The 19915-nt window shown below is 45.5% G+C and overlaps 1 protein-coding gene across 1 annotated transcript; it reads right to left on the bottom strand.

Annotated features, from left to right (window-relative positions):
* Positions 1-2857: 2857 nt before the first annotated feature.
* SOX11 (SRY-box transcription factor 11) lies at positions 2858-5614 on the bottom strand. The gene has a single exon (XM_049819261.1). The coding sequence runs from the start codon at positions 5564-5566 to the stop codon at positions 4352-4354; it is 1215 nt and encodes a 404-aa protein (XP_049675218.1). The 5' UTR covers positions 5567-5614; the 3' UTR covers positions 2858-4351.
* Between the last annotated feature and the right edge of the window lie 14301 nt (positions 5615-19915).

Below are 19915 nucleotides of genomic sequence, written 5' to 3'. Positions count from 1 at the left end.
GTAACAACAGAGTTGCACTTTCCTCAAACAGGCATGAGCGAAGAAGGATCAGACTGCACACATGCAAATCACATTCAGTAGACTTGAAGAAGTTTCATCTGAATGACAGTGAATGCTAAAGAGCATGTAGCACTTAAAGGATGCTTGGAATGAGCCTTTCTACCACATTTGTGAAAGACTGCACTTAAAGGAAGAAAATATTTCAGTTGTGGTTCTTTTAAAAGGAAGAGAGGGAAAACATAATAAAAACAACAAAAGGGTAAAAATGGTAAGTTTACAAAAACGTTCACTTTAAAATTGAAAAGAATCAGCATGTTTGATGAGGTTTTACATTGAGTTGACATTCTCAGTGTTAGCAAGTAAATTGTCTTTCCACATAAAAAAAGCTCATTTTTCTCCCTTCTGTCACTGAGTCCCATTACACTTAGAGTAGTATTGTATGGAGATAAATGCAAAGAGTGTGGAAAAAAAGGCCACGGGAGATACTAAGCCTGCAACAGGACTGCTCTAGCAGGTCAACAAGGATTCCTATGTACACTAAAAAAAAACAAAAGGAAAGAGAAACGGAAGGTATGAATATTAGTAGATATGACCAAAGCAAAAAAATACGAGAGTAGCTTAGCAGATGCTATTTTTCATGATTAGAAGATCGTTTTTTTACTCTGAGATCAGCAGGAGTTTAGGCATTCAACAGCATCAAACTTCAGCCCTAACAATGTAGCGGCTTAAATAGAACACTACCTAATTTTCCCTTGAGCAATATGCAACAATAAACTCTGAAATAAAAGAAATTCAACTGTCTGGACAAAAAGTTGTTTCCCTGCACCATATACCCTCACTCAAAATATTCCTCTGATATAGTATTGTATAATTCCCATCTAGAAGAAAGAAAAGGTATACTTCTGAGTGGGTATTATATTCTTTGACTAAAGCAGACCTGTTGCTCTTTTAAAATATGCCTGCCTGCTCTATACTCGGATCCTTTCAATCAGTTATCCTCGACTAATATTTTAAATGGTAATTTTAAAAACAGCTTCCAAAAATATACGCAAGCCGAGACTTTTGTAGGCTGAGACACAGACCTTATTACAATGCAAACTAAATGCAGCCTATATTTGACCATAATCGTTCATAACTCATTGAACATCTGTAAAGCACAAATGTTTAATGACACTGCCTATTATCACTTTAATAAACAAGGATGCTTATCAGAAGGAAGGGACTGGAAGTACAAGTCCCCATACTCTCATGATAGCTTGAAGAATTACTAAGAGAATTTTGGCTCAGTTTTAAGACTTAGAACCTGATCAACTTACTCCATCACCCTAGCCAAGAACGGATTTTCGATAGCAGGATAGTGAATAGCTAGGCTAGAGCACTTCAGTGTATCTACTTTCTTTCACTCTTTTGCCTTAGAAGAGATAAATGTCATTTGTTTGCAATCTGATTTCTAAGTTATTACATGGAGAACACACTAATCATTTGAGACCAAAAACTGAAAATTCAAGAAACTCTGTTTTATTGAGGACTATCCATTGCCAAGGATATCTTGTATTTCGTAATTAAGTTTGTTTTAAAACACAGTTTCTCATAAAGAATTATCACAATGCAAGACATAAATTTGAGTTCCCAGATATGCTATATCTCTTTTCTGATAGCAAAGATTTAGGCCAAACAACTTTTATTTAGAATCATGAGTGTTTTATTATTATTATTATTATTAGAAAGAGATCAGATTATATTAATCATTTTACTACCAGTTTAACTAACCTAAAGTAAGATATCTCACCACTTAAATGCCTAAGAGTTGTCTTTGATTAAACATAACATGCATGCAGGTTTTAATGTTATGTTTTATTATGCCTTACAAATGTGTATGCAGGATTTTCATTTCAGCAAGTCTGAAAGCCTGTAGCAGTGGTTGCCACCAAAATACCAGCACAGTGAATTGTCCCTGTAAACAGCTGGATCATTACTTAGTGGAGAAAAAAAAAAAAAAAAAAAATTACCAATGCCTATCAGATAAAAAGTAAACTTTTCGAGAAGCAAACTTCTACCTTGTGAGTCTGTTTATTGCCATCAGCAGTTCTTTCAGAGCGCGCAACTGAAATCTGATGGCTCCTACGGTAAAAAAAAAAAAAAAAAAAAAAAAAGCACACTGACAAAGTCTGCTCACCTCCAGCAGAAGCTCGTACCCCCCCTTCCTTCCCACGCCCCCGCCCGGGGCGGCTCTCCCGCCGGGCCGGGCCGGGCCGGGCCGGGCGCTGCCCTGGGGCAGAGGAGATGCAGCACCGCTGCTCCCAGCATCTCCGCCTCGAGTCTCGCCCAGGCTAGCCATCAAAAACAGGGAGAGGGGGAGGGGAAAAAAAAAAAAAAAAGAAAAAAAAGAAAAAGAGAGAAAAAAGAGCAGCGGGGAGAGGAGCGGGGGGGAAGCGGAGGCGGGGGCGAGCCCCGGCCCCCGCGGCGGCGGCGGTGGGAGCGGGCACCCGGCCCCGCCGCGCCCCCGCCCGCAGCCCGCCTTCCGCGCAGTGGGATGCGGGGGGCCGGCGGGGCCGCCCCCGGGGACCTGGGCTCGGTCGCCGCCGGCTGGAGCGGGGCGGGGAGGGGGAAAGGCGGGAGAGCCGAAAATCGCCGGGGCGAGCCGACCTGCTGCCTCCCGGCCCCGCCTGACGGCGACCCCCGCCGCCGCCCCGCGGAGCGAAATCGGTGGGGAGAAAGGGCGACGGGAGGTGGGAAAAAAAGCCAGGAAAAGAAAAGCAGCAGCCCTCACTCTCCTTCCCCTCTAGCTACGGGCACGCACAACAGCCTACAGCTACCGCTCCTCCGCAGGCGAGGGGTGACAACATGGCATCTCCAGCGTTACTTCTACAGACACTAATAGCGATACGAGTTTCTATCAGTTCCAGCTGATTTATTAAAATTGTCAAGATACAGACTTTCAGCATTTAAAAAAAAAAAAAAAAACAGGCTATGATGTTGACAGTGCACAAGTCTGCTTTTGCCATCATTTGCTACAAAATATGCAGATGGTCTGTACTTTAGATTATATTGCACAACATGAGAAACTTTTTTAACTATGTGCCTTTTTTCTTTTTTTTTTTTTTTTTTTTTTGCTAAAATCGAGAATCCAGTTTCATACCTTCCATCTGGGGCCCCATCCACATATCACAGCGTATGAGATACATAAAGTCCTACTATAGTACAGTACATATACAATCTTTTAAACTAAGATAACAGCTCTGAGGTCTATATCACCATTTTCAATAAATCTTTACCTACAAATATTGAACAAATCTGAACTATAGCTGTACAAAAAAAGTGTTTGTTTCTTTTTTTTTTTTAAAACCACAAGGCCTTTAGATGCAAGGATTATTTTTTTAAAATTTTAATCCTTTTAAAACCAGGACGTAACGTACCAACAAACTTGCATGCTAAAAACAGAGAAAAAAAAGAAAATAAAAGGGAAGAAGTGCCTGAAAAGTCTTACTGAAAAAACACAGCAAGAATGTTCCCTTTTCACTGTACAAAAATACGCCTGAAAATATATTAATTTTTAAAAAAGACTGAGGTCTGTTATGTATCAAAAATGTTTCAATACCTTTTTGTACTGAGGTCTAGGCTGTCTGGTATTCAATCAAGGAGGTATAAGGGAACAAGTTACAAAAAAAAAAGTTGGCAAGTAGAAATCACATTTGTAAAACCATAAACAATTTGATCTGAAAAGTAAACTCTGATCTTAAGTCAGTTCAGTTATTTGTAAGCGTTTGTACAGTCTGCATTTTTTCAAGCTCCCTGCAGCTTTGTTAAGAATCGGATGCATAGAAGACATCAGTTTTCTCCCTCCAAAAAAAGTTGCAATGGTCCCTTTCGGAAAAAAAAAAAAAAAAAAAAAATAATCAGAACAGTTCTTTAAGATCTCTCACGGGAAAAGAAAAAAAAAAATCCACAAACCCCCTTGAGTAACAGTTGTGCTGCCAAAAGACTTCTTTGCAGACCATCTTCCAGACTTCAATCGGAGACCGACAAGCTTCAAACAGCGCCTTCTGTATCATTTTTTTCCCCCAGTCCCATTTGCCTTTGCTGTTGTTGTTGTGATCACCAAATGCAATAAAAATTAAAAAAAAAACACAAAAATTTAAAAAAAATAAAATAAAATCACAACTCCCGGGCTCGGAACTAACTGCGAGATTTTTTTTTTTTAAAAGAAAACAAGACTTTTTTTTTAATCATCATCAGCATCATCATCAGCATCATCATCATCATCAGCATCACCGGCGTCGCGCCGCTCCAGCTCCAGCTCCAGCTCCGCCGCTGCCTCGCCGCCCGCCCTCGCCGCCGCCGCCGGCCCCGCTCAGTACGTGAAGACCAGGTCGGAGAAGTTCGCCTCCAGCCAGTCGCCCGCGATCATCTCGCTCAGCTCCGGGGTGCAGTAGTCGGGGAACTCGAAGTGGGAGCCGAGGCTGCCCTCGCTGAAGGAGTCCAGGTCCTTGTCCACCAGCGAGAGGGAGAGGTTGCCGGCGGCGGCGCCCGCCCCCAGCTCGGCGGCGGCGTGGCCGTGCTGGGAGAAGTTGAGGCTGAGGTCGAAGAGCAGGTCGTCCGCCTCCTCGCTGCCGGCCGACGAGGTGGAGATGGAGCGGGAGGAGGCCGGCGAGAGGCCGGGCGGCTGCTGCTGCGGCGGCGGCGGGCCCTGCTTGGTGATGTTCTTGAAGCTGTAGTAGAGTCTGCTGCCGCCGCCCGCCGCCGCGGAGCCGCCCCGCACCTCCTCGTAGAGGCTCGCCCCCTCGGTGGACTCCGCCGAGGAGCTCAAGGTGGGGCTGGCCGGCACTTTGGCCACGTTGTACCGCCGCAGCTGCTGCGGCCCCGGCTCCTCGTCCTCCTCCTCCTCCTCCGCCTCCTGCTTGATCCGCAGCTGCAGCTCGTCCTCGTCGTCGTCCTCCTCCTCCTCGTCGTCCATGAAGACGCACTTGACCGTCTTGCTGCTCACTTTCAGGGTGCCGAAGACGTACTCGTCCCCCGCGTAGTCCCCGTGGTGGGCGGCTTTGGCTCCCGGCTTGGGGGGCGAGGAGGCGGAGGAGGCTTTCAGCTTGCTGCACTTCTTGCTGGAGCTCTTGGCGCTCTTGCTGCCGCCGCTGCCGGCGGGTGCGTTTTTCTCGGGACTTTGGCTGGCGCTGGGCTTGGCCGACGGGTCCATTTTGGGCTTTTTCCTGGGCCGGTATTTGTAGTCGGGGTAGTCGGCCATGTGCTTGAGCCGCAGCCTCTCCGCCTCCCGGATGAAAGGGATCTTCTCGCTGTCCTTCAGCATTTTCCACCGCTTGCCCAGGCGCTTGGAGATCTCCGCGTTGTGCATGTCCGGCGACTGCTCCATGATTTTTCTCCTCTCGATCTTAGACCACACCATGAACGCGTTCATCGGCCTCTTTATGTGCCCCGACGCCGTTTTGCACCAGTCCGGATCGCTCTCGTCCAACGCGACCGGGCTGCAAGCCATGAACTCGCCCTCTTCGGTGTCCATCGCTTCCCGGGGCAGGTTGCTCTCCGCCTCCGTACTTTCCGCTTGCTGCACCATGGTGGGCTCTCGCCGAGGCGCCGCTCTTCCCGCCGCGCCGCTCCCCTCCGAGCCAACAAAGCCGCTCCGCCGCCGCCGCCGCCCCCTCCCACCGCCGCCGCCGCCGCACCTTGCCCCTGCTGCGAGCCGAGCCGAGCTCTCTCCGCCGCGCTGCGAGGCACAGCCCCCCGCGGGGCGACCGACCGACCGGCGGGCGGGCGCTCGCTGCCGCCCGCAGCCCCGGCGGCCCCGCTGCGGCCGGGCCGGGCTGGGGCGCGGCTGGGCTGGTGCGCTCGGCGCCGCGCTCTGCCCGTGCCCCGGCCTCGCGCCGCCGCCGCCCGCCCTGCCCCGCCGCGCCGCGCGCGCTCCCCCTTCTGCAAAACTCCCGGCTCCTCGCCCAACTAGTTATCAGCGGTTCATATGGGTGACATCACTCCCGCCGCCGGCCAATGGCGGCGCGGGGCCGCGCCCACCGACACGCCCACCGCTTTTATCAGCTTGCCCCCCCCCCCCCCCCCCCCCCCGCCCCCTTCTCCCCCGCCCCGCGCTCACACACCCCCTGCGCGGGGGGCGGCCGGCGGAGGGGAGGAGGGGGCGGCCGCGGCCGCTGCCTCTCGCCGGCTCGTCCCTCCGCCCGCCCGTCCGCCCGGTAGCGGCGCCACGGGAGGCTTCGCCCGCTGGCCTCGCCCGCTGGCTGCCGCCGGGCGCGAAGCCGTACGAGGCGGCGAGGGGGAGAGGGTCGGCGGCGCACGCCCCCCGCCCCGCCGTGGCCCGCTCCCCTCAGGCGGCGGCGGAGCCCCGCGCGGCTCGGGGCGGCAGGGGGCGCTGGCGCTCCGCGGCGGCCGCGCCGGCGGGCGCGGGGCCGGGCGGCCGGTGCCGTCCTCGCCGCCTTCCCGCCGCGCCGGGCTCCGCCGCCCGCCCCTGCGCCTCCGCCGCGGGTGCGCGGCGCGGCCCTCGCCGGGGGAGAGCGCCTCCCGCCGCGCGGCCGCGGTGGTCGGCGGCGCGGGGCCGCCCGCGGCCCTCTGCCCCGCCGGGGCCGTGAACCCCCGGAGGAAGGCGCTAGGCGCCTCGCTTCCCTGCCCCCACACCCCGCCCCCCCCGCTCCCCCGGGCTCGTCTCGGTGGCTCGTCGGTAGCGGACGGGGCTGCGGGGCCGCAGGGCAGGGCCTGGCACGCTCCTGGGGCGGGGCGGGGGCGGGGGGGGGGGATCCGGTTGCCCGCGGCTGCGGACGGTGCGGCGGCGGCCCCCGCCTGCCGAGCGGCGCTGCCCGCTGCTCCTCGGGGCCGGGCCAGGGCGGGCGGCCTGCCCGGCGCGGGGGGCAGGTCCCCCTGCCACCACCCCTCGCTCCCCGGGAAGGCGCGGGCTGCCCGCGGGAGGTGAGCCGAAAAAAGGGAGGTCATCGCACCCACCTGGAGGCGTTTCCCGCGTGGTGCAGGCAGAGGATAAAGGCGGTTTCTCCTAAGTAAGGGGTGAAAACTTACAGAGAGCGTCTAACAGTGCTGATTTTTTGTTTGTTTTCCAGAAAGCATCCGGTTATTCAACAGCGTTGTGATTACTGGAGAACGCCGGTAGCGGATCCAGCTATTCCGGATAATCCCGTGTTTGTTTTCATTGCAGAATTTATGAAATCCACAGCCGACGGTCTGCTCATCTGTGGTCATTTTGCTTTGCAAAACGTGTGCTGGAAATGAATTCGCATACTGTTCTGTGGGTCCCTTTGTGTTTTTCTAGCTACCGTTTACAGTTATTAGCAAGACAAAAGTTTAATAAGTTTTGTGATGGTTGCTGGCTGGATGCAGACGTGATGACAGTGAGAGGGATGAGCCCTGGCACAGCCTCTCCTCTGTCAGAGCACATCCTATGAACTGGTGCTAATGGGGCAGCAGGTCCCGCGGTACATCATCCTCTGATTAGCACAGTGGCTCATTTTCCTCGGACCACAGCAAAATTGCTGTGTTTGGATGATGTGACTATGATATCATAGGGCTGCAGAGTGACTAGCACTATTACAGGAACAAAAAAGTCACTCACCTCTTCTAGCTTTATGGATGCATCAGGGATACCAGGTCTCAGCTGCGCTTGTCAGGAGTCAGAAGTTTGAAGTAGACGAGAGGCAGATACGTAGTACCGTGTGGCTTCCCCTGCCTGACCCCAGCTGGATGTACGGAGTGGAGGGAAAGGAAAAGGCATAGCTTAAGAAGGTTCAGTTACTTCATTGTAAAGATGGATTTTCAGAAATACTGCTCTGCCTCCCCATGAGTGCCCCCAGGAGGGATTTTTCCTCTGAGGCTTGCTGCCGCCTCTCTCTCTCCTTGTGATTGCACCTGGTGGTACAATTTAGCCCCATAATAATGTTTATCCTTTGAAAAATAGGAGGTAAAATGGAAAATTTGCCTGACAGGGCTCTCAACCTGTCGTGAGATGTTACAATTTAGAGAAACCACACGAGGAAAGGGTGCAGTACCTTTGGGAGTGCCCAAGTTCGTGCCGCAGCTGTGGCCGGCTGTGGTGTCTCTGAGGACGGCTGTTGGCAGGGCAGGGCATTCCTTCCGAGAGGGCTGTGAGTTTGGCACTTTCTGCTCCGTCTGGATGAGGACTCGCTCAGATCGGGCACGCTGTAGGGCCACCTGTGTCGCAAGGGTTTCAGGAAGGGTGAGAGTGTATTTCTCACAGTGATGGCGTGGGCAGGAGTCTCCGGAGATATGTAGCTGGCTGGCTGCCTCCAGGGAAGGCAGCTTTACTGCTGCTGGGACTCTTACTAAAATGATACCAGGATACCAAGTGTCTCGGTTAATCCTGTTTGTTAGTATTTTTCTGTAAATACTAGTATTCAGATTACAAAAAAAAAAAAAAAAAAATTCCTGTGAGAAATTCTGAGGTTTTTACATGCGTTTTGAATCCAGATAGAAGTAATGGTGCGGTGTTGCAAAATTAAACACGTCAAAATGTTTTAATTTGCCGTTGGTGTTTCAGCTTTTATGGGAGATTTCATTATGTCATATAATTGCATAAAATTCAATGTGATGAAATGAAAATTGAATGTTTCCTCAATTTCCTGTGAAATGAAAGAAAACAATGAGTTTTCATAAAATACTGTTATTTTGTTGAATCATCATTTTCCAACAGCTATGAACTATTTTGGAAAAGTTTCAGTCAATTGCAATGGAAACCATATAATCAATATTGATAAGACATTATGGTCACTAGGACTCCATCCACCAGGGTGACAGAATCTGACATTTAACACATTAGGATCAGGAGAGATAATTTTTAATAAAGTTTTGGTGTAGATTGAAGCTGCCGTCGTTACAACAGACTTTGTCTGGGATGTTTCTTCTCCTTCATGTGTGTCTCTGCGAAGAAGCGTATTAATACTACGGGCATCAAATAACTTCTGTAAATCCCATTTTTTCTATGTTTTTTCTGGTATATCTCATTTTCTGAAGTGTCTTGGCAGCATTTCAATTTTTCCTCAAAGTGATATTTTAAATATAAACAGCATTACTGTTTTCTCATGCTTGTTAATGTTATGTTCTGATTGTTTTTTGTTTTATTTTGAAGGGTAGTGCTAGGAAGATAATGAAGCTGAGAACAGACTGATAAATAATAGCCACGCTCAAGAAAAAATTATCCTGAGGATTTTGGAAATCTGATTAAGACATGTGCATGAATGAGTAGATATTACTGTTAAAATGAAATAATTTACCGTTCTAAAAGCAGTTCAGTAATTGTATGTGTGCGTGCGTGTATATTCCTATTACAGCGCAGCAGTTAGAGCTAACAGCCCACTACTCGTTCTTTTGGAATTCAAATGAATAATCATCTTTCCATTATCTAGGTCAATAGAAGGCTGGCCTACCCCAGAAAGTAGGAGAAAACAGGTGAAATGCGATTCACTAGAAAGCTTAAAGTTTACCCCCTTGGATGGAGGCTGCTTTTGCGGGTCTGCATCTACACTGGGCTTCCTTCCTAGTGCTCTAGTTTGGCGGGGGGTGGAGGGGCATGGGATGTGTTATTCTGAGCACCGTGTAGCGTGAACATATAATGCCAGCGAAAGCACTGAAGTCTCTGAATCAAGAAGCTGGCGAGATGCCTCCAAAGGCCTCGAGCTAGCCAGCAGAAAAAGCTTCATGCAGGAACACGGGCCCTCTGAAAGGGGTCCTATGTGCTTACATCTGTCCCCATCAGTGCTTGAAAAGGTGAAGTGATCCATCTTTTTAAGAGACTGACCTCATGCTGTTCTTGCAAGATTTTGACTACCAAACAAGAGTTAAATATGGGCAAAAAAAGTTGTTGAAGAAACTGTTTTAGAAAAAGCGGAGGATATTCCCGCTCCTTACAGTGCCTGCTCTCTGTGTTAGATTTAAGTAAACTGAAAGCCAAGATTTTTACTGTGCTAACTCTGAAGACAAATAGTACTATGAGTGCAGTGTTCTTTCAGTTATTTATTTCATGCCTGTTCTGAATTGTGCTGCAGATTTTTGTCTGGAGAGCCCAAAATGACTTTGCATGGGGAACGTGTGGGAAAACTGGAGTTACGCACCTTCTGCAAGGTGTGGGAAGTAGTTTCAATCTCAAGCTGTAGATTCAAAATGGAGGAAGAAAGAATTACAGTGTCAAGAGAGTTTTGTCTTAATGGGAAACATGTGATGAATTCTGAACGGAGGGGGTCACACCTGAGGTTAGATCACAAACACATTTGCTAGGGGTCTTTTCTGCAATAAACATAAATTCCTTGAGTCTCACATTCACAAGGCAAAAATAAGCTGTGGTCTTACCTCGTGTAGGGTACAATAGTGAAAAGGCACACTGGCTGTGCTTTTTAAGATTCGGTGAATCTATCCTTCCCTAGAGCTTTTATCTTAAGCTGCTAATTCACATGAAAAATTCAACTTCCTTATTGCTAGGAAAATAGCATCCTCTCCTGTCTTTTCAGCTACCGCACGCCCTTGGAGTTGAGAGTGCGTAAGACTGGCTTCCACAAAGCCTTTGTTTTGAAAATGAACGTACGTAAGAGCCCGCAGCCGACACATGTAACAACTGAATTTTGGATTGAGAGGTGAAGTGCAGTCATTTAACCGATGTAGAGTAATCATTTGAGAGGATAAACTAGTTTAGTAAAAATCCAGAAACACTCAATTTACGTCTGATTTGAATCAAAATGTAGACAAAGGTATCCAGACATACTTAACCTTGATTTTGTGTGCGGAAATCTTTTTTTCGCCAAAAGTACGTGCGTCAGATACAGCGGTGGCGAGGGCAGCGCGGGGAGTGGTTTGCTGGCTGGCCAGCGCGGAGTGTAGCGCTTTTCCGGGCGGTGCGGCACGCTGCTGCTGGAGGGGTCCAGCTGGAGCTCAGAGAAGCTGTCAGTGGGAGCAGGAGCAGCTCCTCCTAGCCCACCTCCTGCCAGAGCTGAGTATTCAACTTATTCGTCAGCCGAGGTACAACTCCCGGTCACGTTAAGAGAAACCTGACAAAAGAGCTGCCTTTGAACTGCTCGTAGGTAGCTCCAGAAATGATGTTTGACCACTGTTTGTAAAAACATGATCAACAAAGAGATCTTGAGACAAAGAGATTGTGTACGTTGATTGAAACAATCCAGGAGTTAAAAATTGAGCAGAAAGTAACCTTATTCTTGCAGCTATGTTCTGTGTCCAAGTCTGGCATCCTGGAGTGTGTTATTGCTCCAGCATCCTCCCCTAAGGTATCGTTGGACGGCAGCGCTGTCTCACTGGCCCGATATGGATGGGCCATTTCCTCTCAGCCCCAACGCACTGATCTTGTGCAAGGAGATGTTTTAAGACACCAAGATGTATCACTGACCATTTTTCATAATATCATCCTGATTGGAAAGTACAACTTACAAAAAAAAATTCCAAATGTGTTCTTTGGGCATCACGTACACTGCAAAACCATTTTATGCTCTAAGAAGCAGCATAAAAAGTAGTGTTGGGATGTTCCACGTACATTGCAAACCTCCAAGAATTTTTGTTTGCAAGACAAAACGCTTTTTTTCTTCCTGGTTGTGAGGCTAAAACCCGTCTCTGCAAGTCAGGCGGGGTCCCTTCCATCCCACAGATCATTGTAGTACTAGTAGTCCTGTTTGGCAGATAATTTCCTCTGCCACTTGTGTGTAACCCTATTGATTTGAACGTCTGCCCCCAGCAACACCTGTGCAAATTCACGGATGGCACTGGGATTGCACAGATGCCATGGAGGGCATATTCTGGCATACAGGATATTTATTACTGGTGGTGATGCATGAGATGGAAGGGATCCAGGACTCAGGCTGAGTTTGTGCAGCTGGCAGTTAGAAATTTACTTGCAAACTGAGCTCATTGGGTAGGAAAATCAGTGTGATAATGAATCTAGAGCCCCCAGTGCCATTTTTACCAAATCACTTTTTAGGGCAGGAGAACAATTTAGAAGAGATGTGTCTCTTATTAAAAGTGTCCTAAAATTATAGTTGAAAAAAAGTGAAGGGAATCCCATAAGAGATTATATTGCATATATTTGATATCAGAAATGGCTGTTTCTAAGCTTGTTTAAAGGGAATGTTTACTTGTTTGTACTGAAAACTTGAAATGTGTAAATTCAATGTGTGAATTTAACACAATAATTTAATTTTAGCTTAATTTTAATTAAATATTCAGTAGCCAGCTACATGAAATTAAAAAGAAAACAATTCTTTTTAAAAGGTTTTATGTTGATTAATATGAAATCTTCCACAAAATTCAAAACAATTCAAAGTGACAGTTTATTCATAATACTATACACTTATATTGTTGGCCTATAGACACTGAAATCCATGGTGTTTTAGCAGGTCTCAGGAAAAAGTGTTGTATCTTGAACCAATTATAGACCATCTCTGGTTAAATTGCAGAGCCAGTTCGCTTAATATGGGTAATTTGATGTTGTAAAGTATTTGTCAGTACCCTAGGGTAGTCTCTTAGGGCACACAGGTTTCACTGTATAATATTTCACACTCACATGTGTGCCAGTTAACCTGTTTAGGTGGAGACTATTTACGACTCATTTAGGATTTGTTACATTATGTACTTAATTTATGCAATATGCTTAAAGCTTTTCTTTACCAAGTCTAGAATGATAATCATAGTTATTGCATTGGATTTGCTTTTTTTTTTTTTTTTTTTTTTTTTTTTTTTGGAGGGGGGAAGTCTATTTAGTCCAGCAGGCTTCTTACAGCATGTGAAAATTTAGCAAGGACATGACAAAAATGCATAACAGAATGTATGCATTAGACATCATACCAATATGCCCATTAGAGATACAAAGCATGTTCACAGTTGAATAGATGCAGACACACAGATTTATCATTTACCTTTTCCTTCCTCCTAAAGAACAGTGGAGGGCTGCAGCTGGCCTCACCCTCACTTACAACCAAGTAACATTTGAACCTATAAAATGGACACGGGGTGTGTTCGTTGGCTCTGCTGCCTTGAAGGAGGCAGCAACACGACCTGCAGGAAAGACACTTGCCAAGTCTCGTGTCCCACCTGCTCGCCTGATTGGGATCTGCTGATCAGCTGCCCTTTGTATATACCGTTAGAGAGCTGCTCTGATATGCCCCGCAGCATATATCTGAAAGATTTTTAACTTGCAGGACTCACGTAGTGAGCAGGATTCTGCAAAATTCTGCAGAAGTTTTGCTAAGAAGGGCCTTGCCCTCGATGCCACCTAGTCCCATGTCTTTTCCTAATCCCAAAGTTGAAGACACCCAAGGGCATGGCCATAATGAGATCAGCCAGGAGTCGCCCACCAGGGAACAACTCAGAGGTGCGGGTTAGCCAGGCTTTCTCGCCTGCGAGCTGTGAAAGCGTTGCGTGTGATGTGCGAAGCCCAGGCCGATGAGCTCGGCGGTGTGCGTGCTGCCTTTGTGCAAGGTAATCTCCTTCTTGGGTAGCTGTGGATGTTTATGGCGTGGGCAGGAACTACTTGGAGCATCGAGTCAGCACATCTGCCAGGTGCCCTGGCTGTGTTCCCATCCGAGCTACCTCTGCCCGCTTTTGGTGGAGCTCAGCTTGGAAAAGCTGGGGATGCGGGCTTCCTGGGCTGCCCTGGCTTCTCCCTCCAGGCAGGCTTCTCTCGCTGGCTGTCCTGAGCTTGGGCTTGCGCTGGCAAAATCCGAGTGAGAGAAGTGCAACAGCTGTACAGTGGAAACGGAAATTAGAGCTTCATTACTGAACAAAGCAGCAAACCACATAATATTGCTATTGGTTGTATATACTTAGAGAAAAAAGGTTATATGGAGATCTTTACAAAGCTCTTTATGTCCTTGTTTTGTTATGTCCATGTAAATCTTTCTAGTACCATTGTTTCAAAAAGAAATAAATTTAACAAATGTTTCATTGCCTATTTTTTTTCCAAATGGAAAACAAACAAACAAACCTCCTAGTTATAAATAATATCAGCAGTCACAAGAAATTGTACAGTAGCTAAACAATGCAGGCACATAGAAATGCTGTTTGTTTTATTTCTACACAAAGCCCCGCTGAATTCACAGGAATGAATTAAATATGCTGAGTGTCACTGGGACTCTGGGAAAGCAACACTTCAGTTAATACTGGTTTTAATTTTCCATTTTTATTAATTCGTTGTAAATTTGGATAATAACTTTAAAATAAAAGCCACTACGGAGCTACAAATGTATATGCATATAAAAGTACATTACTAATTCCTATGAAAATCACCTTGTGTTCTTTCAGTTTCTAAAAGAATATCCAGCAATATTACTAAATATTCACCAAAAATAGGTAACTGCAAAAAACCAGCATACCTTTCCCTCTAACAACCCTTGCTTTGTAGTAAAAATGGGAAACATTTACCTATTCCATCAACTATTTCTTAATTATGATTATGCTAGGAGGTTCCAGGTGCATACAAAACCCTGACTCTACCAGTCATTTAATGATGGTGGAGAATACATTCATTTGGAAATGATTCTTCACCTTAAACCAAAAGCCCAAACTGTCCGTCTTTCTCCCTCCTCTTTCCCTTAGCCTTCCCTTACGTTGCAAACTGTACGCTGTTAGTATTACCACCACCAAGATATTCAATAACATTAGAGGCTTGAAGGTTTCCTGATGCTTTATTACACAATGATGAAAATATCATAACGCCACTAACTTCATCAAATCAGGCATTTCATTACAGCGTCCTGCAAGTATAGAAAACTGATTGTCTTGTGTCAGCATGGCCCGAATCCAGTTCTTGCATACAAGACATGGTTACTAATGATCTTTGTAAGTCAGCTGAGACTTGATCCTATTTTTTCAGTTTTGCTGCACTAGGAATTGTATGTCAGAGCAGCAAATAGAAAGAGTTTATTACAGCTTATCATATAGTTTGTTTGACAAAATGGTCAATCAATAAGAAACCAGAAATTAATAATTAATTGTACTTGCAATTTGCAAAGCAGTTAATATCTCACAACAAGGTGAAGTCTGAGGTAAGGAATTTTTATCAGCCATTTATAGAAGGGAGCTGCAGTTTTGGGGTTCTCCCTGCACCATCAGTACTGGTCAGAAAAGGATGGTACAGGGAGCTAGAAACCTCTTCCCGATTTCTGTTTTCTGCTTTACGTGGAAGGACCTAATTTATCTGGCTGGCTGTGCAACCCAGAGGAATATATGCGCTGCCAGTTAAGCAGTGTATGGAGGGAACCATTTTTTAAGCACAGACATGCCTCAAATCCTGAGTGCATGCCCAAATCCATCATTCAGGTACAAACTTAGTCCAGTATATTCCTCACCTTGCAGGGTAAATTCACTATAAAGAGTCATATCTCTCATGAATAAGATTAACAGAGGTTTGCTCAACCCCTTCTGCATACCTTTGCATCTCCTTTCTTCTTCGCTTCCCAAACTGCAAGAGCAGAAAGCGGGCAGCTGACCAGCTGCACACACGTTCAGAGCGCTCTCCAAGCTCTTCCTTTGGCAATCTGGGCATAAACAAACCAAAGCAGGAAAGGAAGATCTGAGCCAGGGCTAAGATAATTTATCTATGGCTACACAGTGAGCCTGGCAGAACAGGAATACCCTGAAATCCTCCCCATTACAGTCCTGTGGACTCTTCACCACACAGTCTTGAGACTAAATGAGTAAGCACGCTGAGAAATCACGTCTGAAAAGACAGCTTCTACAATACAGTTGCTCCCGTTTGGGGCCAGGGTAAAGATCAGAATTGGAGCCAACTCAAGGAGCAAGATATATGAAATGGAAACATGCCTTTTTTTGCATGTGAACAGTTTTCTCTTGAAACAGGTAATTATTTGGGAGAACCATCTACTTCTATTCTCAATCAGAAGAAAAAAAAAAAAAGATTGTCATGTTGTTCCATTTCTGCGTTATTCTGGTAATGTATTTTAGTGACTGTATGCATTTCTGATTATTCAGAATTGCTTCGCAGAGACATTGAATTTACATTTTATCTAGACAACAGTCTTACCCAGAAAGATCTTTTTCATTTCAGTGCTAGTTTGAAAATCCATTATTTGGTGTTCATCGCATACAGGTTTTCATTTCCAGCAAGATTGCTGTGGCAGAAGAAATATAGACAAACTCAATGGCTTCACTAAGTATGAGTTTTCTTGTAATATAGAAAAAAGCCTTTCTGGTTTCCCCGAGCACTGAGCTTGGAAAATGTGGGCCTGATTCTGGAAAATATTGTTTGCTTTCGGGGAGCAGTTTAGCATCCTCACTTCCCACTCGGAATCTGCCTCTCTCCCACCTAGGCCCCTCCTGGCTTTCAGATCGGCTAATATTGGCTCCCCTGAGAAAACAAAATAATTCTGTGTTTAAATCTAGGATTCTAAATCAACTGGAAGTGCTGGTCCTCCAGCTCCTACTTGGTGTAATCTCAGTGATGAGAGCTGCTTTGCCAGCATTGATCCTCATCAGGTCCTTCAACTAATACTCAAGAGTTAAAGTTATTTCAAAAATAAAATTTTCTTGCTGTAGGAAAGAGAGGAGAGATATTTCAATTTGAAAGTAAGTGATAGAACTTTCTGTCAACTGTTCTGTATGAAACAGACCTTTAAATTAAATCAACAAGAAATGTGAATTTTAAGTTTATTCATATTCTCTTTATTGAGAGTTTCTCATTTGTAACACTAATTTCTCGCTGCTGTTGAAAGTGATGTTTTTCCCGTAACGTTATGATTTTGACAAAGTTGCATATTTCTGGATTTTGCTTTGAGAAGAAAATGTCAATCATTTGTATTACCCAACAATATTACTTGGTACCCAGTTGTACAATACTCCAGCTCATTTTGGAGACCACACTAGTGCTGCTTTTAGGCATTTTAGTGGTAAGCTGAGGAGGAAAGAGAGAGGAATCAGGAGCTGATGCACATGGCGAAGAGGGTGAGGAGAAAAGGTGCAACATGGAAAGAGGGAGGGAAATGCAGAGGTTGAAATGTGCAGAAATAGGAGTTAATTGTCATATTCCACTGAGAAACACTGATTTTTTATAACACGGCACTGAGCAGATATAAATCACATTGATAACATTTACTGTATATAGTTTGTTGTTTCTGATCATTGTGCCAAGCTTCCTGTTAGCATCAGCAAGATGACTGATGTAGACTTCAGGGAATATGAGAAGCGCACAGATAGCTGGGCCATATGCTGCAATTCCCAGGGGAATGCAGGCCGCTCTTCATATTGGGTTTGGCACTTAAAGGCTGGAAACTAGAGGAGGGAAAAACCCCTGAAGCACAGTGAACTGCCATAAGCTGGTCCCATCTTACCTCTGCTCTTAATACAAAAGGTTTCTTAACTGTAACGAAAAAACCCCCTTGTTCAAAATGTGTAAATTCCACAAAGGGTCTGAGCCACAGTTACTTGCCCCTTTGGAAGGCACAGGCATAAAGCAGTGTCTCACAGCATTTCACTGCAATGTTGTCTTCAGGCTTAATCTGGTAGTGAAATGCTTAAGCAAATAGTTACAAGAAAATGAGTTCTTAGGGCAGCTCCAATGTCACCTCCATGTGCAAGATAAGGTTAGCAATTGCTATCCTTTTTTAAGTGAAGGCATTCTACAGCTCAAATACGAAGTTAAATTGTGAAAGCTTCAGCACAGGGCATAAGTACTTATATTTACACAAAGACAATGTACTGTTTTGAAATACATGACTTTCTAGTGGCTTCCCCACCCCCCACCCCCCCCCCAAAAAAGAAAGAAAAAAAAGAGTCCTTTTTATACTTTCAGTCCTGCTTTTCCTGGTTGTGGGCACTTGCTGACAAGGAATGAAATCTATCACTCTCTCTTTCCAGAAATGCACCCCCACCCCCCCCCCCCCCCCCCCCCAGCTTCTCTTTACTCTTGACAACAACAGCACAGAAGAGTGCAGCCTTAAAACAAAATTTTCTACAGTGTGTCATGTTGCTGCTGAAATTTAATGATATTCAGGGCTAGGAGAAAAGAGCAGCTGCCCTCCAGGTGGTGTTCCATAAATGCTCCCCAGAACCCAGCAGGAAGCTGTATAAGTTCAATTCAGTGAAGCAAATTCAATCATTTGCCCCTTTGTAAATGGAGCATAAGCAAAAAAAAGAAAAAAAAATTCTTTGAAAGATCCTAACACAACAACTACACGTACCTAAAAACTCACAAACACATTTTTTTTTTTGCTGGTGCCGCTGTATTTCAGATAAGCTTAATAGGATCTTACCAGCAACAATTTCACTTTGGAGCACTGTGGAAAAGGCATAAGAAATTCCCATAAATATCCAATATTTGTTTCACGCAAAACTCAACAATTAGTGGTGACTAAAATGCTATAAGGTTAAGAAGTTGTCTTCCTAAGGCTTTTTCATAAACATTAAACAGCTTTTCCAAGGCATTAACTTTTTGTGACAAATATGATTAGTGCAGCATTATTTCATTAAGTATGAAGACTGTTGTGGATTTTCAGTTCAAGTTATTATTATTTTGTTATAGACTCTACCTGCAAATTAGAAGTACAGTAGTAAACCTTCTGAGCCACAGCTCCTTTTAATACTAATTACTGTATTAGTGCCTAAGATGTATAGTTGTCCTGCACAGCCACCGTCACAATTTACAACTGGCTTTATTAATACGTTATTCAAAATGATATGCAACCATCTTGTTACAGTAGTCTGCCCGGACTATTTAGATATAAGTGAATGACAGTATTTTTACCTTAAAGTATTTTTGCAGGTTTGAACTTCACCTTGTAAACAACATGAAAGTGAATGTTTTTCTTCTAATTTGCTGAACATTTGGCCTGATCTGCTTTTTATCTTGAACATGTATGAAATATATTAGAAAGTGATAAAAGACATTTTCTGTCCTCCTGCAACTAAATAACTAAAGAAAAAATAAACAGCTTGGATTTGAAAATAGGAATTTGGCAAATGATTAATACATTATCTCTTGTGGCACTTTGAGGGGAAAAATTGCAGAGCTGAAATTCTGTCTACTGGAAACCTGCTGAATTTCACAGTGCATTTTCTGTTGGTAATGTTTTAGAAAGGCTTTCAAATTCACCGAATGTATATATGGAGAGGAAGCAGCTGGATTAACCCGATATCAAATTAATGATCCACTTTCAAAGAGTAGTTTTAGGAAGGAAGAAGGCCTGGTTTCATATCATGAAAGGCCATTCAAGATCTCAAAACCTGGTTTGGGGGTTTTTTTGAGTGGCACTGCATTATGATGGCAAACCACAAAATCTGTAGTCCAGTTCTTGAAACCGTGTTTTCTTTATGGACTATTACGCTGTCAAAACTCTACTTTTATAAGGTGCCCAAGTATGAATTTATACAACAATAAAATTTCTAAAGAAGCCATAAATGTCTAAGGGATAAGTAATGATTGTTATCACAAAAGTATGCATACCAGAGTATGTATTTAACGAATCCGCTCACTTTCCTTTACCAAATCAATAGTCATATATTTTCACAGCCCTTTTTTCATGCTGCACTATTTTGCAGTGACATTAACTCTGCTAGCCAAACGACCAGACACCAAATTCAAACTCTCGCAGGGTATGCGCAGACTGCCAAATTGCTTGCTGAGCTCCAGCTCCCGCTCAGGCCCGGGGTCCCCCAGCATACCCAGAGCGAGCAACCAGTGACCCCAGCAAAGCGGGACGATGGTGCGACTGGTTCAGACTGAGCTTCCCATCACCACAGCCTCAAGCCAAGTGCCTTAGTAATTCACGTCCGTTCAGCTTGAGTCACGAAGATGGTACAGGATGGTACCGTTGGGTGCTCGGACGTTTTTGTGTAGGCTGGAGCATGTATGTGTGGAGCAGTCACAGAGGCCCATCCAGCACAGCTACAGGGACGCTGCGGTAAAGAGAGGTGTCCGAGACAGGGACACTTT

The sequence above is a fragment of the Accipiter gentilis genome, chromosome 16 (assembly GCF_929443795.1).
Source record: "Accipiter gentilis chromosome 16, bAccGen1.1, whole genome shotgun sequence".
NCBI lineage: Eukaryota > Metazoa > Chordata > Aves > Accipitriformes > Accipitridae > Astur > Astur gentilis.
This window is presented reverse-complemented; position numbering and strand designations above follow the sequence as displayed.